Source organism: Pseudophryne corroboree, chromosome 1, assembly GCF_028390025.1.
Source record: "Pseudophryne corroboree isolate aPseCor3 chromosome 1, aPseCor3.hap2, whole genome shotgun sequence".
NCBI classification, from domain to species: Eukaryota; Metazoa; Chordata; class Amphibia; order Anura; family Myobatrachidae; genus Pseudophryne; species Pseudophryne corroboree.
The window spans coordinates 614,768,864-614,790,119 of NC_086444.1; the positions used below are offsets into that span (position 1 = coordinate 614,768,864).

The 21,256-nt window shown below is 42.7% G+C and overlaps 1 protein-coding gene across 1 annotated transcript in view; it reads left to right on the plus strand.

Annotated features, from left to right (window-relative positions):
- The first annotated feature begins 229 nt into the window (after window positions 1-229).
- Window positions 230-21,256, plus strand: part of JAK3 (Janus kinase 3) — a 200,923-nt gene continuing 179,896 nt past the window's right edge. Inside the window, exons 1-4 of the mRNA XM_063914414.1 lie at window positions 230-505; window positions 10,948-11,140; window positions 15,315-15,438; window positions 17,026-17,143. Of these exons, the coding sequence (XP_063770484.1) occupies window positions 10,948-11,140; window positions 15,315-15,438; window positions 17,026-17,143 (435 nt within the window). The 5' untranslated portion in view covers window positions 230-505. The remainder of the gene's footprint in view (window positions 506-10,947; window positions 11,141-15,314; window positions 15,439-17,025; window positions 17,144-21,256) is intronic.

The following is a 21,256-nucleotide window of genomic DNA, read 5'->3' on the forward strand; positions in this document are numbered from 1 at the left end:
CAAAATGTTTTTTCTTACACAGAAAGTGACATCACAATCTGATTGAGTAGCTTGCCAATATATGTGCATTGTGGTTAAAATATATGTCTGTCTGAACCCAGTGCTTTCATACAGGAAGCACCATGTGGTGAGATATATTCTCTGACAGGAAGTTTAAATGATGCTTTTTTTTACACTGTTACATATATGTATTAGGTGGGTGCATACTATGTACATTTACAGAGAAAGGACTAAGAAATACATACCTAGGGAAGTAAATATACATGTTATTAGAAGAAAGGCATGCAAACACATAAAGGACACATTAATGAAGTAACCTTAGTATGTTTAGACACAGTAAGACAGTAAACCAAAAATAAGGATTTTTCATACTTCAGTAGTGGCACAGATTCTGCAGTACCTTCAGTACCTACATAATATATATATATCAAGAGAAGAAACCGATTTACAACGCCTTACTCTGCCATTCATATTCACTGGGAGCCGACACAGGATCCTGTATAAGGTACAGTAATATTGCTTTAACTGACTTTCTTTTCAAATATCGCTAAAGTACAATCACTACAGCACAGTCGGCAATGCTTAATAGTTCTTTGTCAAAACAGGGTATAATGCATTGATGTGTTTCATTGGTATAAATAACAGCGTTAATTCTGTTTTTATGGATTATATTCTTCATTTTTCCTGTAGGCAAACCTCCTTACTGTAATAATGCAGTAAATAGTTTTCACCTTTGATATATTTGAATACACATTTCACGGTGAGTTTGTTTATCATTACTGTTTAAAATGCAATGGTTATTAGTAGAGATGTGCGGCTGGCACTTTTTGTGTTTTGTGATTTGGTTTTGGTTGTAATTCCACTTTCGTGTTTTGGTTTTGCCTTGGTTTTGCCAAAACCACCCTTTCGTGTTTTGGCTTTGGTATTGGATCTGGATGATTTTTGAAAAAAACATAAAAATGGCTAAAATCACTGAATTTGTGGGTAATTTTGATCCTACAGTATTATTAACCTCAATAACATTAATTTCCACTCATTTCCAGTCTATTCTGAACACCTCACAGTATTGTTTTTAGTCCAAAAGGTTGCACCGAGGTGGCTGTATGACTAAGCTAAGCGACACAAGTGTGCGGCACAAACACCTGGCCCATCTAGGAGTGGCAATGCAGTGTCAGACAGGAGGGCAGATATATAAAAAAGGCCCCAAACAGCACATCATGCAAAGATGTAGAAGAGGTGCAATGAGGTGGCTGTATGACTAAGCCAAGCGACACAAACAATTGGCCGATCTAGGAGTGGCACTGCAGTGGCAGACAGGAGGGCAGATATCCAAAAAAAGGCCCCAAATAACACATGATGAAGAAAAAGATGTTCACCGAGGTTGCTGTATGACTAAGCTAAGCGACACAACCACCTGGTCCATCTAGTAGTGTCACACAGTGGCTGAATGTCGAAAGTGGTCTGCAATTGTTCGGTTCACTGACAGCACCTCCTGCACACTCCGGTCATTTTTTAAAAATTCTGCAATTGGTGGACTTATACGGCAGTACCCCAGGACTAATACAGCAGTACCCCTGAACTCATACGGCAGTGTCAGACATGATGGCACTTTTCAAAAACTAGGCCCCAAACAGCACCTCATACAAAGATGTCGAAGAGGTGCAGTGAGGTAGCTGTATGACTAAAGGGGGGTACTCACGGGAGAGATGTGTGCTGAACGATCTTAACACAGACCGCTCAGCACACATCTCTCTCCCCGCTCAGCACAGCGCGATGTGCTGAGCGAGGGGGAAAGCCGACGGGGGGGCGCTCACTTCACACAACGGTGAAGTGAGCGACCCGCTAGATTGAGCCTGCATGCAGCTCAATCTAGCATCGGCGATAGCGATGTGCGGGGCCGCGCATCGCTATCGCTGGAGGGCATACACACGGCAGATCCGTGCTTAAAATCTAAGCAATCTAGCAAGATTGCTTAGATTTTAAGCACGGATCTCTCCGTGTGTACCCCCCTTAAGCCAAGTGACACAAACAATTCCCACTGGAATTATACATCTAAATCACTGGAATTAAATGGCAAAATCACTGGAATTATACTGTAAAATCACTGGAATTATACTGTAAAATCACTGGAATTATATGTCTAAATCACTGGAATTATACGTCCAAATCACTAGAATTAAATGTCAAAATCACTGGAATTATACTGTAAAATCACTGGAATTATACTGTAAAATCACTGGAATTATACGTCCAAACCACTGGAATTAATTGGCAAAATCTTGGAATTATACTGTAAATTCACTGGAATAATACATCTAAATCACTGGACTTATACGTCTAAATCACTGGAATTATACAGCAAAATCACTGGAATTAAATGGCAGTACCACTGAACATATACGGAAGTGATTATACAAAGAAAGGAAAGGTCGCACAAGTCGTTTCTATTTCTTCTAACCAACCCCCTTAAATATTTATAATTTTATTCATGTGAATTGTCTTCACTGGGGGGTGCTACCAAAGGCAAAATAGGGTAATATGTATACAAAAGAGAATTTTTTTTTTTTTATTATTATTTTACGTTACTACCGAATTAATTACAACAGTGAAACACATGCGGGAGTATACAAGTCACAACCAGCCTATGTGAAAGTATTGCAGACGAAGAACAGATACGTAAAATAATAACATTCATTAGACTTGAAGTACTATAAGAATACACTCAGTGCGTAGAGAGACGGAATAATAGTGATCCTTACTACCTATTACTGTCAGCACACTGTAGTATGAGATTTAATATATGATATAAATCCAGTATAACATCCTATATATAACTAGAGAAGAATGCGCACTGTGTCTCATGTCCTGATAGCTGTTTGCATGGAAAGTACTCCTACTGAAACTGTTACAGAATTGTAATACACACAGCACTGTATGAGTCATAGCAAAACTCTGCAACTGGGTTACCAATGAAGGAAATAGATACAGTATAACGACATCAATCAACAACTGCGTGTGCTGATAGAAGTCATTTCTGTGAGAAACAGCTACATTATTGAAACTTTTTGAGCTATACATAAGCTACAATTAGACTGTGTCACCTCTTACTGTCAATAAAGGACACACATTTTGTGTGATTATATTTATTTTTAGGTACTTGTGCAGAAGGGAACTAATCCCATAGAACTGATTATAATAATGGGCAGTATCATGAGTCACATAGACTGTGAAGGTCATACAATATTGAACTATTGTGGCTTGCTTTGATCCTCCAGTGACACAATTAAAGAGACCGATGTTTCAGGGCTCTTTTTACGTGCAGACTTACTTCTCAGAGATTAGTATAGTGCTTCTCTTACACATGGACTGAGTGGTAACATATCCTGCTATATACGATCTATAACAGCTACACTGAAAATAAGGAGTAACAAACAATATATAAATAACCTCAAAAATCACACAACATGCCAACAAAGGCAATAGAGAACAAGATATGAATTGCTAGTAATTGCATTTTTGCTTATCAATACGGAATAAGGCCCTCATTCCGAGTTGTTCGCTCGCTAGCTGCTTTTAGCAGCATTGCACACGCTAAGCCACCGCCTACTGGGAGTGAATCTTAGCATACCAGAATTGCGAACGCAAGATTTGCAGAATTGCGAATAGAAATTTCTTTGCAGTTTCTGAGTAGCTCGAGACTTACTCTGCCACTGCGATCAGTTCAGTCAGTTTCGTTCCTGGTTTGACGTCACAAACACACCCAGCGTTCGGCCAGACACTCCCCCGTTTCTCCAGCCACTCCCGCGTTTTTCCCAGAAACGGCAGCGTTTTTTTGCACACACCCATAAAACGGCCAGTTTCCGCCCAGAAACACCCACTTCCTGTCAATCACACTCCGATCACCAGAACGAAGAAATTTCTTCATAAAGCCATGAGTAAAATACCAAACTTAATAGCAAATTTACTTGGCGCAGACGCACTGCGAACATTGCGCATGCGCATTAGCGACTAATCGCTCCATTGCGGAAAAAAAAATAACGAGCGAACAACTCGGAATGAGGGCCTAAAATATGAATCACTGCCGGGGATTACATAACGTCTATTAACAAATACAGAGAGACGTATAGATATCTGCATTTTATATAGGCATACAGAACCTGCAGTTTAGCGGACGCCCTGTGTGCAGGAAGTCATATATTTTAAAACACTTTCTTATCTTTTCATCTCTATATATTTTACCCTATGTTTTATTGATACAAATTAAAAGTTAAATTTTATTATTAGTAGTGTGCATCACAATAAGGCAACTCTGTTTTTTTTCTTTCTCTTTTGTATACACATATACGGAAGTGTCAGACAGGATGGCACTTTAAAAAAATAGTCCCCAAACAGCACATCATGCCAAGAAGTAAGAGAGGGCAATGAGGTAGCTGTATGACTAAGCTAAGCGACACAAGTGTGCGGCACAAATACCTGGCCCATCTAGGGATAGCACTGCAGTCCCACGGCACTAATGGTGGATACCAGATGCACGTCTAACACCAAAATAGTCGTTATGACCTCAGTAATCCGCTTTGCAACAGGGTATATATATATATATATATATATATATACGGCAGTATCACTGTAATTATATGGCAGGATCACTGGACTTATACGGCAGGATCACTGGACTTATACGGCAGGATCACTGGATTTATACGGCAGGATCTCTGTAATTATACGCCAGTACCACTGTAATTATACGGCAGGATTACTGGAATTAAATGGCAGAATCACTGAAATTATACGTCCAAATCACTGGAATTATACTGCAAAATCACTGGAATTATACTGCAAAATCACTGGAATTATACGTCCAAATCACTGGATTAAATGGCAAAATCACGGAATTATACATCCAAATCACTGAAATTATACGTCCAAATCACTGGAATTATACTGCAAAATCACTGGAATTATACATCCAAATCACTGGAATGAAATGGCAAAATAGAGGTTGAGGGTTTCCATCGTCATGTGAAGCTGAACCACTAGTCATGAACATAGGCCAGGGCCTTAGCCGTTCCTTGCCACTCTGTGTCGTAAATGGCATATTGGCAAGTTTACGTTTCTCCTCAGACCATTTCAGTTTCTTTTTTTGGGTCTTTTTACTGAACTTTGGATTTTACATGCCTTCTACTATCACAATAGACATCGGCCTTGGCAGACGACGTTGATGGCATTTTATCGTCTATGTCATGGCTAGTGGCAGCAGCTTCAGCACTAGGAGGAAGTGGTTCTTGATATTTCCCTATATTATCCTCCAAATTTTTGTTCTCCATTATTTTTTTGGAGTTATATAACACGATATGTGGCACAGGAATGACTGATGGCTGATGGCCAGGACACTACCACTGGTCTGATGCAAAACAACACAGCAACACTGTAAGGGACTTGTTGTTGTTGTTGTTATTATTATTATTATTATTATTATTATACGGTAGCAGTGGACATATAGCAGCAGTGTATACCACTGTGACTGCCTGGTCACTGGAAGGACTGATGGCCAGGACACTACCACTGGTCTGATGCAGCACAACACAGCAACACTGTAAGGGACTTATAATACAGTAGTACTGGACATATGGCAGCAGAGGACACCACCACTGTGAATGATGCAGCACAACACAGCACCACTGGACAGCACTGGACATATGGCAGCAGAGGACACCACCACTGTGACTGATGCAGCACAACACACCACCACTGAACTGATGCAGCACAACACAGCACCACTGGACAGCACTGGATATATGGCAGCAGAGGACACCACCACTGAACTGATGCAGCACAACACCGCATCACTGGACATATGGCAGCAGAGGACACAAGCACTGTGACTGGACAGATACAGCACAATACACGGACACTGAGGACACTGAGAGAATGGAGACACGTCCTCTCTCTACACTCTCCAATGCCGGAGTGAAAATGGTGGGGACGCGCGGCTCCTTATATGGGATCCAAACCCTGTGAAAATCCGACAGCGGGATGATGACGTTTTGCCTCGTTCTGGTTTCCGAGTCAGGCGGGAAAACCCGAGCCTGGCTTGGAACCGGACTCGAATGGTGAAGTTCGGTACGGTTCGGCAATCTGAGAACCGAACCCGCTCATCCCTAGTTATTAGGCAATACTCAACCAAGGCATCATTGTGAATAGGACGTAAATCTATTCTAACCCATAGCAATACTCTGCTGGGGGATGTTGGGTGGATGGCTAATGTACAGATAGATTTACAATTGTAAACAGGTGCAGCCTTGCACAAGTATAAATAGTAGAGAATACATATAAAGCTGTCCAAAATTTGTTTGTTGCATGAAAAGGACAGCAACATGCAAATGGAAACATTACATCTTCACCCCCTAGGAGGTTTTGCAGGTATAATTTTACATCTGCTTGATTTGCTCCTAACTATAAATTAATCCCACTTTTGTCCTTCTGGCTTCACATCTTAAACAATAAGGATTATGTACTGGCACCTATCATATTCTGTAGCGTTGTATAGAGAATACATAATCATTCACATCAGCCTGTCCCAGTGGAGCTTACATTCTAAATTCCCTACACACACAACCTATTGGACAATTTTGTCAGTATGCAATTAATCGAATATTTGTTTTCGAAGGGTGGAAGAAAACCGTAGCATCTGGGGAAAAACTGGGATTAACATATAACTCTGCACAGTTAGGGTTCTGGTTGGATTTGAACATATGAGCCCAATAGTATTGGCTACCCTTGCCATCCAATTTTATTATTTAGTCTGTACCTAAAGGTGCATACACACGGCGCATTTCTGCCTAAAATTCGATTTTGACTTTGTGATTTCCCTTGAACTTCCCGGACCACAGACTATACATATGGTGCAATTTTGGCTATGTACAATTTTGACTAAACTAGAAACTAGATTGTACACTTTCTATTCAAAATTAACCTGCCTGCACAGTCTATTTTTTTCTTGCGATACCAACCCCGCGGTAGCATGCAACGGCATTCCAAGCTGTATACACATGGGCCCTCATTCCGAGTTGTTCGCTCGCTAGCTACTTTTAGCAGCAAACGCTAGGCCGCCGCCCTCTGGGAGTGTATCTTAGCTTAGCAGAAGTGCGGACGAAAGGATCGCAGCGCTGCTACAAAAAAAAATTGTGCAGTTTCTGAGTAGCTGCAGACCTACTCCTAGCTTGCGATCACTTCAGACTATTTAGTTCCTGTTTTGACGTCACAAACACGCCCTGCGTTCGGCCAGCCACGCCTACTTTTCCCCAGCCACTCCTGCGTTTTTATCTGACACGCCTGCGTTTTTACACACACTCCCCGAAAATGGTCAGTTACCTCCCAGAAACACCCACTTCCTGTCAATCACTCTGCGGCGAGCAGTGCGACTGAAAAGCGTCGCTAGACCTTGTGTAAAACTGCAATGGCTTTTGTGAAAGTACGTTGCACGTGCGCATTGCGCCCCATACGCATGCGCAGAAGTGCCATTTTTTGGCTGATCGCTGCGCTGAGAACGAAAGCAGCGAGCGATCAACTCAGAATGAGGGCCATGGTGCGATATGTACTATGTTTTCTACTGATATTGACTATACCATACTACCATATCAGTAGTTCAAATCGCACCATGTGTATGCACCTTAAATTAAATCATGTTTAGTTTATACCCAAATATATATAAATAATATAATAAAAATAAATAAATAAATGCTTTTAGAAATTGCTGGTATCATTTGGACTGCCCTTTGTGTTAGACCCAGGGCCGGTTGGAGACCTTGTGGCACCCAGGGTGAAAGTTTCCTTTGGCACCCTCCACCAAAAGGTAAAACAGAGTTAGTGTGTGTGGCTTCATAGGGAAGGGGTGTGGCCACAGTTGTACCCCCTGTAGTTCTACCCCCTGTAGTTGTGCCCCCAGTAGTTGTGCCCCCAGTAGATTTGCCCCCAGTAATTATGCCCTCAGTAGCTGTGCCCCCCTGTAGCTGAGCCCCCAGTAGTTGTGCCCCATGTAATTGTGCCCCCTAGTAGCGCTGCTTACAAACACAAAAAAACGAACAAAAAAAAATACTCATCAGCCCCGCTCCTGCTTCTCGACCGCTGCTGCCGTCGCCGCCCGCTCCTCTCTATGGGAGAGACGTCATGACGTCTCTCCCATAGCGCTGCACAGACACTAGAGGTCAATTATGACCTCTAGCATCTGACAATGGCGCTGGCTGCAGCGGGCGCCCACACAGCCCATGGCACCTGCTGCAGCCGGTGATGCGGGGTGCGTGTGGGTGCCTGCTGGGTGACTGCAGCCGTGCCCGTGGGCCGTAGTGCCCCGGGCACCCATCCTGTTTGCCCATGCCTAGAACTGCTCCTGGTTAGACCCATGTGCTGAACATATTGGCGGAGATTCAAATGTTTGAAAAGTCAGTTGGGTGTCTGTTTTTACCTATCTAATAGACATGAAAAAACAGACAGCCAACCGACTTTTCAAACATTTGAATTCCACCCTTTGACTTTTTATCAACTGCCCTTTCCACAGGTGAAGCATGGATAGGAACCTTTCCAGTGGTAATCTATAATTACCGTAGCTACACAATCCCACTTTTTGGGGACTATCCTGGTGTTAGTCCCCTAAGTGCCCGATACATGACTGGCTCCAAGCACTTTGAAAGCCAGAAAACAGTTAATATTATACATAAGTATACTGAGTGACATTGTAATGGCTAGAGAGAGAATGTTTATGGGTACAAACTGTTTGACAAGTGTGATTCATGTGTCCCAGGAAAGGAGAGGAAGAAGAAATTATGTTGACTCAAAATCCATTCTATTTCTACTCTAGTATGATCCTTTTCCCAATTCTAATTCAAAGAGGTATATTTAAAATGAAAAGCAAAAAGTGGCAAAGCAGATTGGCGCTAAGCTGTCGTGTCTGTGAGTCAGGTGATAAGAGCATGGGTACTCACTCAGAGTGATGGGCTGTTCTTGTGTCCTGAGTGTGGCTGTGAGCAAGCAGGGAGAAGAAGTGTAAAAGTAAAAAAATCTAAATACATATATATTGAGATCAGGCGTTACCTTTGGTTGTTTTCCCAAGCAGCTGTCAAATGGGAGATAATAAGTCTCCCTTGAAAGGTAATAACAAAACAGTGCAACAAATGTAGGAAACAGTGTTGTAGAAATTAGAAACAGGCAATTTAATATTTATTTGAGTAATTCATAATAAAACAACCAATACAGTATTAAATTTAAAAGCAATTGCAAGACAATAGTCTGTTCAAATAAAACAAGTCTCTGGCATGTGCATTCTGAAAGGGCAGTTCAATCCACGGGTACTTGGCCCTACAAGGATAAATAGTCCAACTTTTGATAATTACCGACTCAGTGGTTGTCCTTGATAAGGAGCCAAAATAATGATGGTCCAGATCTGCAGAGGAGACCAACTCAAAGTCACTAGTATCCTTTTCCCACACTCGATATGTTGGTTTGCTGGTGGTCCCAAGTGAGAACAATTTTCTAATAGAGAGGGAGGAGCTCCTTGTCACAATGCCCAATGGTCCAATGCCAGTTGCTGACGCGTTTCGCTTCCATTGTGCAGCTTTTTCAAAGGTCGGGACTGTTTATCCCTATAGGGCCATGTGTCCATGTATTGTACTGCCTTTTTAGAATACACATGACCAGAGACTTGTTTTATTTGAACAGGCTATTAATTGAATTGCAATTGCTTTTAAATTGAATTCCGTATTGGCTGGTTTATTACGAATTACTCATATAAACATTAAATTGTCTATTTTTTCAGTTTCAGCTCTTTACTCAGGTGCCCAAGTGGGAGTTCAAAATTATACAGAAGCGATCATGTGATTTTTTTTAAATGACTTCTGTACTTTGGGCCTAATTCATGTTGTACGCACATGCTTATGCAACTGCAATTTTTCAGGCTACAGACTTGCTAATAATCGCAAGTGAAGCTGCTGTCCAGAAAATAATATACAATAGACTCCCACTGGAGCCATCGCAAAGTCCTCAACAACTGCGTACACATGTGCAGCATCAACGCAATAATGAGGAACATCGACTCCCCAGGATTCCATATCTAGCCCCTTGATATACATGCTAAATAACTTAAGTACTGCAATAAGTGATTTGTGTTAGAGACAAAGGGCCTAATTCAGATCTGATAGAGCAGCACATGTGTTTTGCACTGCAGGGGGGGGTGGGGCAGATATTACATGTGCAGAGAGAGTTAGATTTGGGTGGGGTGTGTTCAAACTGAAATCTAAATTGCAGTGTAAAAATAAAGCAGCCAGTATTTACCCTGCACAGAAACAAAATAACCCACCCAAATCTAACTCTCTCTGCACATGTTATATCTACCTTACCTGCAGTGCAGATGGGGCCTAATTCAGATCTGATTGCAGCAGGAAATTTGTTAGCTAATGGGCAAAACCATGTGCACTGCAGGGTTGGGGGGGGGGGGGGGGCAGATAAATATGTGCAGGCAGTGCCCATTAGCTAACAAATTTGTTCCTGTGATCAGATCTGAATTAGGCCCAAAAAGTATAGAAAGCCAAAAATAAGTGACTGTGGATAAAGTAAATCTACTTTGTTTTATACAATCAAGAAAATTTTGCAGCAGTTCTTAAAGTGTCCATTCATCATCACTTAATGTAAGTGAAAACAGTAATTCCACTTACATTTGTAAAATCCAAATATTGGGGCTATTCATTAAACCAGTAATGAAGGAGATATCGTCGCTATCTCCTGCTTATATTGCAGCCCTGATACTGTCTGCAGACCCTATACACTAGTATAGGGACATTCATCAAACACCCAAAAACTGAAAGTTTTAGAATTTGACTGTAAAAACCTCTTCTGCAACCAACATGTGAATTTGATCATATACCAATATTTTCCACCATTACCCTAATGTTTCTACAGATGTCCGGTGAAAACACACCACTCCTGTGGGGTTCACGCTCTTGTAGCACCTACTCTTCTGTCGCAGGATCTCTCAATCTACTCCTATACACATCTTCATTGCCATCCACTCCACACTTAGAACCACAGATGATCTTTCCTGGTGGACAATACTCCGCAGAGGAACTATGCACTGCAGCTGCCAAATCCTGCGGTAAGAGGAAAATATAAATGCAAGAGGGGATTGCTCACAGAGAACTTTTTGGATATAGTACATTTATATATATTAGTAGATATAGTTACTCATTTTTATTTATATTGAGACAATGTTATTAATAGCTCTATCAAATCTGAGAATGCTTATTCATGAACATCAGTCCATTCCCCAGTGGATGTTACAGGGTAATTCTCTGCCGTAGATATGCACATATTTATGAGAAGCCTAATAATCTACCAGTAGAGATGAAACAATTATTCAAAACTGTCCCTAAGCCACTCACATCATTCTGAACTTATCATTGGCCAAATTTGCGTTTCAGTGTTCCTAGTCCCACAGCAAATACACAACAAAATGGAAGTACCTGTCCGTTCTCGTCCCAGATCTATTCATACACTAGAAATTCAGCAAAATCAGAATTTACAAATACAGTGCAGAAAGATGGAGCAATCGCACAAAGCAGACTATATCATTGTAACATCTCACCTCTGCTAAATTGTTTTTTTTTTTGCTGCAAAACTCATTTTGTACAAAACGACCAATATATTTTTGGGGCTGTAGGAGGAAGCAGCAGCACAAGGAGGAAACCCAAGAGAGAGAACTGATTAACGGTCCTGTTGAAAACAAACTGTAGGACTGAGCTTGCAGGGCATCAATACCAACAACTATGTTGAGATCTAGCAAAACTATTTTGTTTGACATAAATACAACATGTGTAGTACATTCATTGAGCGCATACATAACCCATTCCCCATAACAAAAGTACTGGCTTCTTTTTAATCTAATACAAATAAAATATACTTTAAATATTCATCACTAGTAAATTCTAAGTACATTTTATTTAAACAGTATGCACAATCCAAACTGGCATTGATAACTGCATGTATAATAAAGGGGTTGGTATAGAAATAATGACGGTCAGAATCCCGACGCTCAGAATGCCAATGGATCCTGGTAAGTATTTTAATCCTAAACCCTTCCCCTAATCCTATCCCTCCTCTTAGCCTAACCCTAACCATCTCTTCTCTTAGCCTAACCCTAACATCTCCTCCAGCAGCCTAACCCTAACTGTCCCCTCTTACAGCCTAATCCTAACCTTCCCCACTCGCAGCCTAACCCTAACTGTCCCCTCTCGCAGCCTAACCCTAACCATCTCTTCTCTTAGCCTAACCCTAACATCTCCTCCAGCAGCCTAACCCTAACTGTCCCCTCTTACAGCCTAATCCTAACCTTCCCCACTCGCAGCCTAACCCTAACTGTCCCCTCTCGCAGCCTAACCCTAACCATCTCTTCTCTTAGCCTAACCCTAACATCTCCTTCAGCAGCCTAACCCTAACTGTCCCCTCTTACAGCCTAATCCTAACCTTCCCCACTCGCAGCCTAACCCTAACTGTCCCCTCTCGCAGCCTAACCCTAACCGTCTCTTCTCTTAGCCTAACCCTAACATCTCCTCCAGCAGCCTAACCCTAACTGTCCCCTCTTACAGCCTAATCCTAACCTTCCCCACTCGCAGCCTAACCCTAACTGTCCCCTCTCGCAGCCTAACCCTAACCATCTCTTCTCTTAGCCTAACCCTAACATCTCCTCCAGCAGCCTAACCCTAACTGTCCCCTCTTACAGCCTAATCCTAACCTTCCCCACTCGCAGCCTAACCCTAACTGTCCCCTCTCGCAGCCTAACCCTAACCATCTCTTCTCTTAGCCTAACCCTAACATCTCCTCCAGCAGCCTAACCCTAACTGTCCCCTCTTACAGCCTAATCCTAACCTTCCCCACTCGCAGCCTAACCCTAACTGTCCCCTCTCGCAGCCTAACCCTAACCATCTCTTCTCTTAGCCTAACCCTAACATCTCCTCCAGCAGCCTAACCCTAACTGTCCCCTCTTACAGCCTAATCCTAACCTTCCCCACTCGCAGCCTAACCCTAACTGTCCCCTCTCGCAGCCTAACCCTAACCGTCTCTTCTCTTAGCCTAACCCTAACATCTCCTCCAGCAGCCTAACCCTAACTGTCCCCTCTTACAGCCTAATCCTAACCTTCCCCACTCGCAGCCTAACCCTAACTGTCCCCTCTCGCAGCCTAACCCTAACCATCTCTTCTCTTAGCCTAACCCTAACATCTCCTCCAGCAGCCTAACCCTAACTGTCCCCTCTTACAGCCTAATCCTAACCTTCCCCACTCGCAGCCTAACCCTAACTGTCCCCTCTCGCAGCCTAACCCTAACCATCTCTTCTCTTAGCCTAACCCTAACATCTCCTCCAGCAGCCTAACCCTAACTGTCCCCTCTCGCAGCCTAACCCTAACCATCTCTTCTCTTAGCCTAACCCTAACATCTCCTCCAGCAGCCTAACCCTAACTGTCCCCTCTTACAGCCTAATCCTAACCTTCCCCACTCGCAGCCTAACCCTAACTGTCCCCTCTCGCAGCCTAACCCTAACCATCTCTTCTCTTAGCCTAACCCTAACATCTCCTCCAGCAGCCTAACCCTAACTGTCCCCTCTTACAGCCTAATCCTAACCTTCCCCACTTGCAGCCTAACCCTAACTGTCCCCTCTCGCAGCCTAACCCTAACCATCTCTTCTCTTAGCCTAACCCTAACATCTCCTCCAGCAGCCTAACCCTAACTGTCCCCTCTTACAGCCTAATCCTAACCTTCCCCACTCGCAGCCTAACCCTAACTGTCCCCTCTCGCAGTCTAACCCTAACCATCCCCTTAGTGCCTAACCCTACACTAAAAGCTGGGGGTAGGTTCATACCAGGTGCCAGAGGCGAAACAGAAAGTGGTGCTCCACTTCCCCAGTGGCTCTGTCTTGCACATGTGCTGGTACCCATCATCACTTGTGCAGTAGCAAGGGAAAAAGTAAAACATTGCATCTCAGTGGTCACCAGGATTGCTCCTATTGAAGCCTCTGTCCTGGCAACTTGCCAATGGTATATCTGGGAGACCCTATAGACTCCTTATTGCGGATAATTTTGGTGATTATTTTCAGATGCTGGCTTCAAATGATAATAAACAGAACTCTGAGGGGGGTTTATCAAACTTGGAGAGAGATGAAAATGTGAGATATAAAGTACCAGTCAATCATCTTCTGCCTTACATTTTACTGGCTGTAAGTTTAACAAATGACAGGAGCTGATTGGTTGGTACTTTATGTTTCACAATTTTATCTCTCTCCAAGATTTGATAAATACCCCTCTAAAAGTTTTATTTTAACAATCAGAACACTTCCTTAAAATCACTCCTGCTCTCCTTTCTTTCATCATGTAAGACACAACAGTAGAGCTCACTATATGCACACTTTGATATGCCTCACTCTGCTGCTCTTATCACGCACATTACAGGACTTTTCAGCTCAAGGGGGTTACTAAGGGGGCTTATGAGCAAGACAACAGTTAGCAGTGACTGTAGCAAATCACTATCTGTCCTAGTTTAGCAGCCCCCTCAGTCTTTTCTCCTTGATGCCCACCTGACAGCTGGGGCACGGAGGCCAGTGCTTCCACTGTCTTCGGGAGTTACCCCACTACCTAAAAGTAACCCTAACCCGAATACTCACCTTGGGCATCCATTGGCATTGTGAGCGTCGTGATTCTGACCACAGGGATCCTGATTACATCCGGAATAAAGAACACAAGTGTTAATGGTCTAGGAGCATATTATAACCATAGGACTGCAGGAATTTATAACATAGAATCAGGGGTCTATTACTGTAAATGAGGAGGGGGGGCATGTGCTGTCTCCATCCATATACTTTATACATACGTTTATACTGCAGCAACTTTTATCTTAACCTGGACAGACCTACAAATTTCTGACATGACAAAAAGTCGAGCATATTTGTAATAAGCAAAATATATGCATCTGCTGTGATATTTAGAGTTATCGCTCTACATGGAGCTCACTTCATAGACCAAACGTTTTAAAATAATGTTGATATTGGCATACTGGCATACATATTGTGTTAAGAGTACTCCTATGTGGCCATCTGCTAGTCATAGTCTTAGGGAGTTGTCCAATCTAAATATAAAACCAATATACAGTATAGCAGGTTTAAAGATTACCTCTGTTTGATTATGCCACATCAAGTAAGATATTTATCTATTTAATCCTGAGAATAAGATGTACAGTAATTTGCGGCACCTCATAATTTATATAAACTCCTGTTTGCCCAACAGGAATCCTGCCTGTATATCATTCCTTTTTTTCACTGGCATCTCCAGATCTCAAGACCTGGTATAATCCAAACCACATATTCACAGTGGATGGTTGCATTGCTCACGTTGTGGTTTATCGCATCAGGTAATGTGTCTGTTTTCCTGTTTAAGCAGAAGTTACTGTGTGTCAGGGGGCAGATATATACTTAGCTTATATCAAGGTCAGATAAAGTGGTAGATGTAAGATCCTCAGATATGGGGGAGAGTGGTATCAGAGCACATTATATGCGCTGATACCGCTTCTCCCCCATGTAAGACTGTGTGGTGTGTGCCCAGTGACAGGGGCGCTATGCGCCAGTGTCATTATCTTTGCTGCTATCTTTTAGATAGAATGCCGATATGCAGGGAAATATAAAAATGGTCAGTGGCACTGACTGTTCCGACATCTGCAGCTCTTGGTTATGACAGCTGCAGTTGTTGTTGCCCATACACCACTGCCAGGGATAGCACTGTCCCCGACTGTTGCGGCAGCGGCTCCAGGCTGCATGTGAGATCTCGCCAGAAAGGGAGACACAGTGCATTAGCACTAGGCTGATGGCTGTGCGATCTGTCATAGATCGCTGGAGGGGGGGAGTTTTCACTCAAGATGATAATACATTGTGTTGATGTAGCTTCCTGCTTCACCTCGGTAAAAAGAGGCAAAGCAGGAAGCGTTATAGCCACATGATACGTGTGGGTATAACACATTCACCACACAGTTCTTTATTCAGCACATGATATGCAGACTTGGTTCCTGATTCAGAGATGGAAGCAATGTTGATGTTTTATGCAGTGAAGCTATTTTTTTCATAAATTAAAAAAAAAGTCAGTTGAGGGGTGAACTTTTGGGGCGTGGGGCTCCTTGGATTGCTCTGGCTGGGGCGTTTTGGGGCATCACCATCTTACATTTATTTTGAACACCTAAATCACATAGTTTGTTTTTTTATTTATGTAACATCTTACACTTTTTGAACACTTTTAACATTAATCAGCTAACCTCACCCTTTCACATATGATGTATGGTTCAGTTTATTATAACTCCAATGGTTGTATGGTGCACCTGCTGTTTTGTTTCTATGTTGTAGTAATAAGTCCCAGCTAGGTAGGACATCCCATTATAAGTAGCCAGGGTGTGCAGTCCAGACCCCCTCTCCACAATAAACCCTGAGGGTTACCTGGATAACAATGTTTACACAGATCCGATGCTGTGTCTTCGGAAACAGCAGTGGATCACAAGAGTGTGCAGTGGGCATCTTTCTACAGATGCCTTCTAGTACATATTTTGGCACAGCTGCAGCGTATAAAGATGCAGCGGCTGTAGCTACTGCGTCCCTCTCTGGATCTGCCCCTATGTTGTGTAGGGGCATATAAAGTAATCATTAAAATCTGTTGGAAGGGTGGGGGTATGCTTGGTGATATGTATTTGGAGACCCTCCTTCTGCTGTCTAGATCATCTATGGGTTCTGGAACATATACAGTACAGTACTGTCAGCTCCTGAAGGCCAGATTGGGGTCCCCCAGAGTAGATGAATCACTTTTGCCTGGCTCACATCACCGCTGGGACAGTCAGTAATGAATAAATAATATTAATATTATTTTATTTTCACTTATACAGTAGCTTAGTTTATCAGAAGAACCATTCTATTACATGTTTTATTAATGACATTTCTTAATTATTTATGTCCATGAAAAGGTTCTTCTTCCCCAGTTGGATTGGTTCAGGTGAACAAAAATCTACACGCTGCAGCCTCATGGATTTGACTCATGACCCGATTCTCAGCTACCAGGTCATAGACTATCTCTTTGCCCAAGTAAGTTATGAGTGATGCCTTTACATGGTGTTTAATAAGCTGTGAATGGAAATTTTAATTCAATTGAAATGATTTTTTTCTCTTATACAGGATTCATACCACAAGCCTCATTTAGAGTTAGGAGTAGAGCAGTATTTGTGGTGTTAATCCATATGTAGATTTGTGTGCATTTTATGGTTGCATCTCCTAAAGCCTGGAGAAGTGAAACATAGGCGGCCAAGCATACGCTGGGTACAGTAAGGGCATGTCTCCTAGAGATGCGACCTAATGAGATCTGGAAGCAAGCAACAACTACTTGAACCATTAAGGGCTGCCCTATCTCAATTTTTAAACTTGCACTGATTTGGCATTTCGTAAATAATTCCACTTGGAAAAGTATCACTATAGGGCTTGTTGGACTTAAAGTGTCCGCATTCGCAGATGGCCTATAGTACAGTATTACTGTATTTCAACAACCATGTGAGGGAATCTCTGATCTAAAACTATTGGGAGACTTTCATTCCATTGTCAGGTTCCATGTTAATTACACCAAGACGGAAGCTCTGACCTTTTTCTCAGGAGCCCGTGAGGAATTGAGAAGACACTTTCTTTTTGAGTGTGTTACTTCAACTTTATAATACGTGGAAATGTATTTCTCAGCACATCCCTAGCATCACTAATTGGTTAACTTCCCTGCCCTGAACTTTTTCCCACCCAAAACAGACTTACATTTACTTAATACGTGAATCATTAAGTTCAACTGGGCCAGTCAACATCCCTACATTTCCTTATTTAAACTACAGTATCCCTTGGATCTTGAAGGGGTTAATCTTCCCTGTTTTAGGGACTATACCCTAGCAGCGAATTGTATTGTAGGTATTACATAGACTGGGAAAAGAAGGTGGACACGTATGTGTATATGAGAGCTACCTAGAAAACCAAAGGTCCCTCCACCTATAAATGGGATAAAGAGGGCAATAAAAAGGAACTCTGGTGTTTGGTTGCTTGGGCACTAACACATTGGCTCACATAAATGTAATTCACAGGATGGGGCCAGGGGCATATCCAGAAAGGAGGCATGGCGGCCATTTTTTCGGAGACCTGAGCATATGCCGTAGACTCTGGCACTGTTTCAGAGTCTCTAGTGCTCAGAGCGCTGCCGGCGGCTCTGCCAGCTACAGGAGAGGAGGGGCCCATACACGGACACCAGAAAGGTAAGTATACAAGAAATGGGTGCAGTGTGCGTGGTGTGGGCCCCCTCTGGACCCAGGTGCCCGTGTGCACCGCACACACTGCACCCATTATAGATATGCCACTGGATGGGGCACACATTCAAAGTCTGTAGATACTGTTTCAATGAGTAGCAAACAACCAAAGGTAAATTTTAAAAGACAAATACTAATCAATAAATCATCATCCTTTAGCAAAAGGTAAATAATGTTGACGTATCAATCTCACATACATATATAACTGCATAGATCTATTGCATTTACAAAACATATTCAGTAAACAAATGGATAAATAAACAAATGATCCTTTTAAAAAAGGGAGAATAGCAAGACTTAAAACAACATTCAGTCCAAAAATAGAATATCATGGATCCTACCGAGATGTAGGTTGTTGGGTCCCACCTACCATACAAATACCTAAGAGCTCTGGATTTCTCTAAAAAGAAGGTAATGTGGGTACCCACGGCATAGATCCTTCTGGTTTGGAAGCTTAAAGTCTGGTCACAGCCACTGTCAATGCGTTTCGACCTGTATCTGGTCTTTTTCCATATCATCTATTCACACGCACACACACACACGCAAACACACACACACACACACACACACACACACACACACACACACACGCTGTGCTTGGACGGTAATGAGACTTTACAGGGTACATTTTCAGCTGAACCGAAATGAGGTGGTGTCGGTGGCATATCTATATTGGGTGTATTGGGTGTAGTGTGCACAAAGGCCCATCGGGTCCAGGGAGGCCCACACCACACACGCGGCATCCATTTCTTCATTACTCACCTTTCCAGAGTCCATTTTCCCAGCATTTTGCGCATGCAAAAAATTTCCCCGGAGTCCAGCATATGCGCAGTTGACTCTAGCACAAAGCTAGAGTCTACTATAGCCGTCACCAGAGAGAGTTCGCTGGTGGCAAGGGAGAGAGGAGGGGGCCCTGACAGAGACTACACATGGGCCCCCTCCTATCTTAATGCACCCCTGTGGGGAGTGTTAGGTTCAAGGGAGGGAGAGAGAAAGGACGAGGTGGGGAGCAAAGAGGGGAGATAAGAACATATGAAGTGGGACGTGAGAAGGGTGCTGGGCAAGTCCCAAAAGAGCGGCTTTTCAAATGCTCCCCCTCGTTCCAGCTGTAATGTGCCCTCAACAGTCCCACAGATCAAGGCAGTTATGTGAGCTTGCATTGTTGCAATCGATGCACAGAGATCCATCTGAAACATTCTTCAAATGAAGAGAAGCAATAGAACACGAGGACATGCACTGAGACTGGAGGGAAGTAGGTTCAGGGGAAATTTGAGGAAAAATATCTTCACAGAAAGGGTAGTGGACAAGTGGAATAGCCTCCCATCAGAGGCGGTAGAGGCTAAGACAGTAGAGCAATTTAAACATGCATGGGATAGACATAGGGCTATCGTTACAAAGAAATAGGGATCAAATAAGGTTTGAGATATCAGCCCCTTTGTTAACATAATAGCTATTTAATACCAAGTCGCTACCATCTATCTGGTTTCCTTTTTGTCATTTCCATTTGGACTACTGCATGAAAGATGGGGACATTTGGGAATGGTTGCTATGACAGTGCTCACTCTAAGTCAATCAGTGCTTTCCCATTCATTTCCATGGCAGTGCTGGCTTGATGGGACTTGCAGTCCACTTGTAATAAACAATATTATTATCTATTCTTTAACAATTAATCCTACACCCACTGCCACCAGGAGTGCAGGGCATAGCCCTGGGCTGATTGATCTCCTTGAGGGAGAACCCCATTATTGGCGGGGTCCCTCCATAAATAGCATCAGCCCTCTGCTAGTTAACTGGTAATCACACACCATTTTTTGTTCCCTTATATTTCATACCAACCCAGGCTGAGAGGTCCGGTTCTGGTTACTTATTTGGTGAGGAGAGGGGGGGGGGGGGGGGGGGGGGGGCAACATGTCGCTCACAGCCAGGTCTATTATTTTAGACTGTTAGTTAAGCCAAGCTTGCTGTCTCAAGTCTGTTTGTTTGTTTTTCAAGCAAGTTACCTTTTGAGTGAAAAAAAACCCATAATTGCCGCAAATTTTACAGGCTTGAATATGGTGAAATCTGTTTAACACTCTCTAGTTATTTTTATTTTTTTATTTTCTGAAATTTTAGGAATTCCAGTGAATATAAAATCTTTAGCTAGTCTGAGCATCTCTCATCCTGAGTGTGAAGTCCTAAGCATAGTATTTTGTATATCCTCTTGCTAAGGATGGCCACTGTACTGGCTTTACGTCAGTCTGCACTGCAGGTTTACTTCTCTGCATTAACTAAATCACCCCTTTTTACTAAGCTTTGGATATCACTATTAAGGTCTCTTGCGGCATAATATCACTGAATGAACTGTACCCTCAAAATAAATTGTAAAGGTCTGAACATAATGGACTGAAATCATTGCTGCCAGAAAGCATCAAGGGAATATGTAATCTAAATCCTATACTCTCAGACAGAGCAGGCCCTGAGCATAGGCAGTATAGGCAAATGCCTAGTGACATCTGAAAAAGCATTGAGGCAGGTTGGACATCTAAAGGGCCCCATACACTACAATGATTATGCATGATTTCATGCGATTCCGACCTTTCGGGCTGATATATCGAATGAAAAGTGTCAAATTGTATGTGTTTTCGATCCAATCCGATACGTGGTCCCGTTAGCATCGGATAGGAGCCCCTAGGTCGTTGGTGCTGCACTAACGATATATCGGAATTGGATGGAATCAGATGGAAAAAGTGTGGTTTTTGTGCATGTGATATATTGCATGCAATGTACAGATGTGTCTACCTACATCTTTGCTATTTTGCTCAATTTGGCACAACATGCAAAAGATGGATAAGCTGTTTTTATCATAGGACACTCCCAGCCCCCCTAGCTC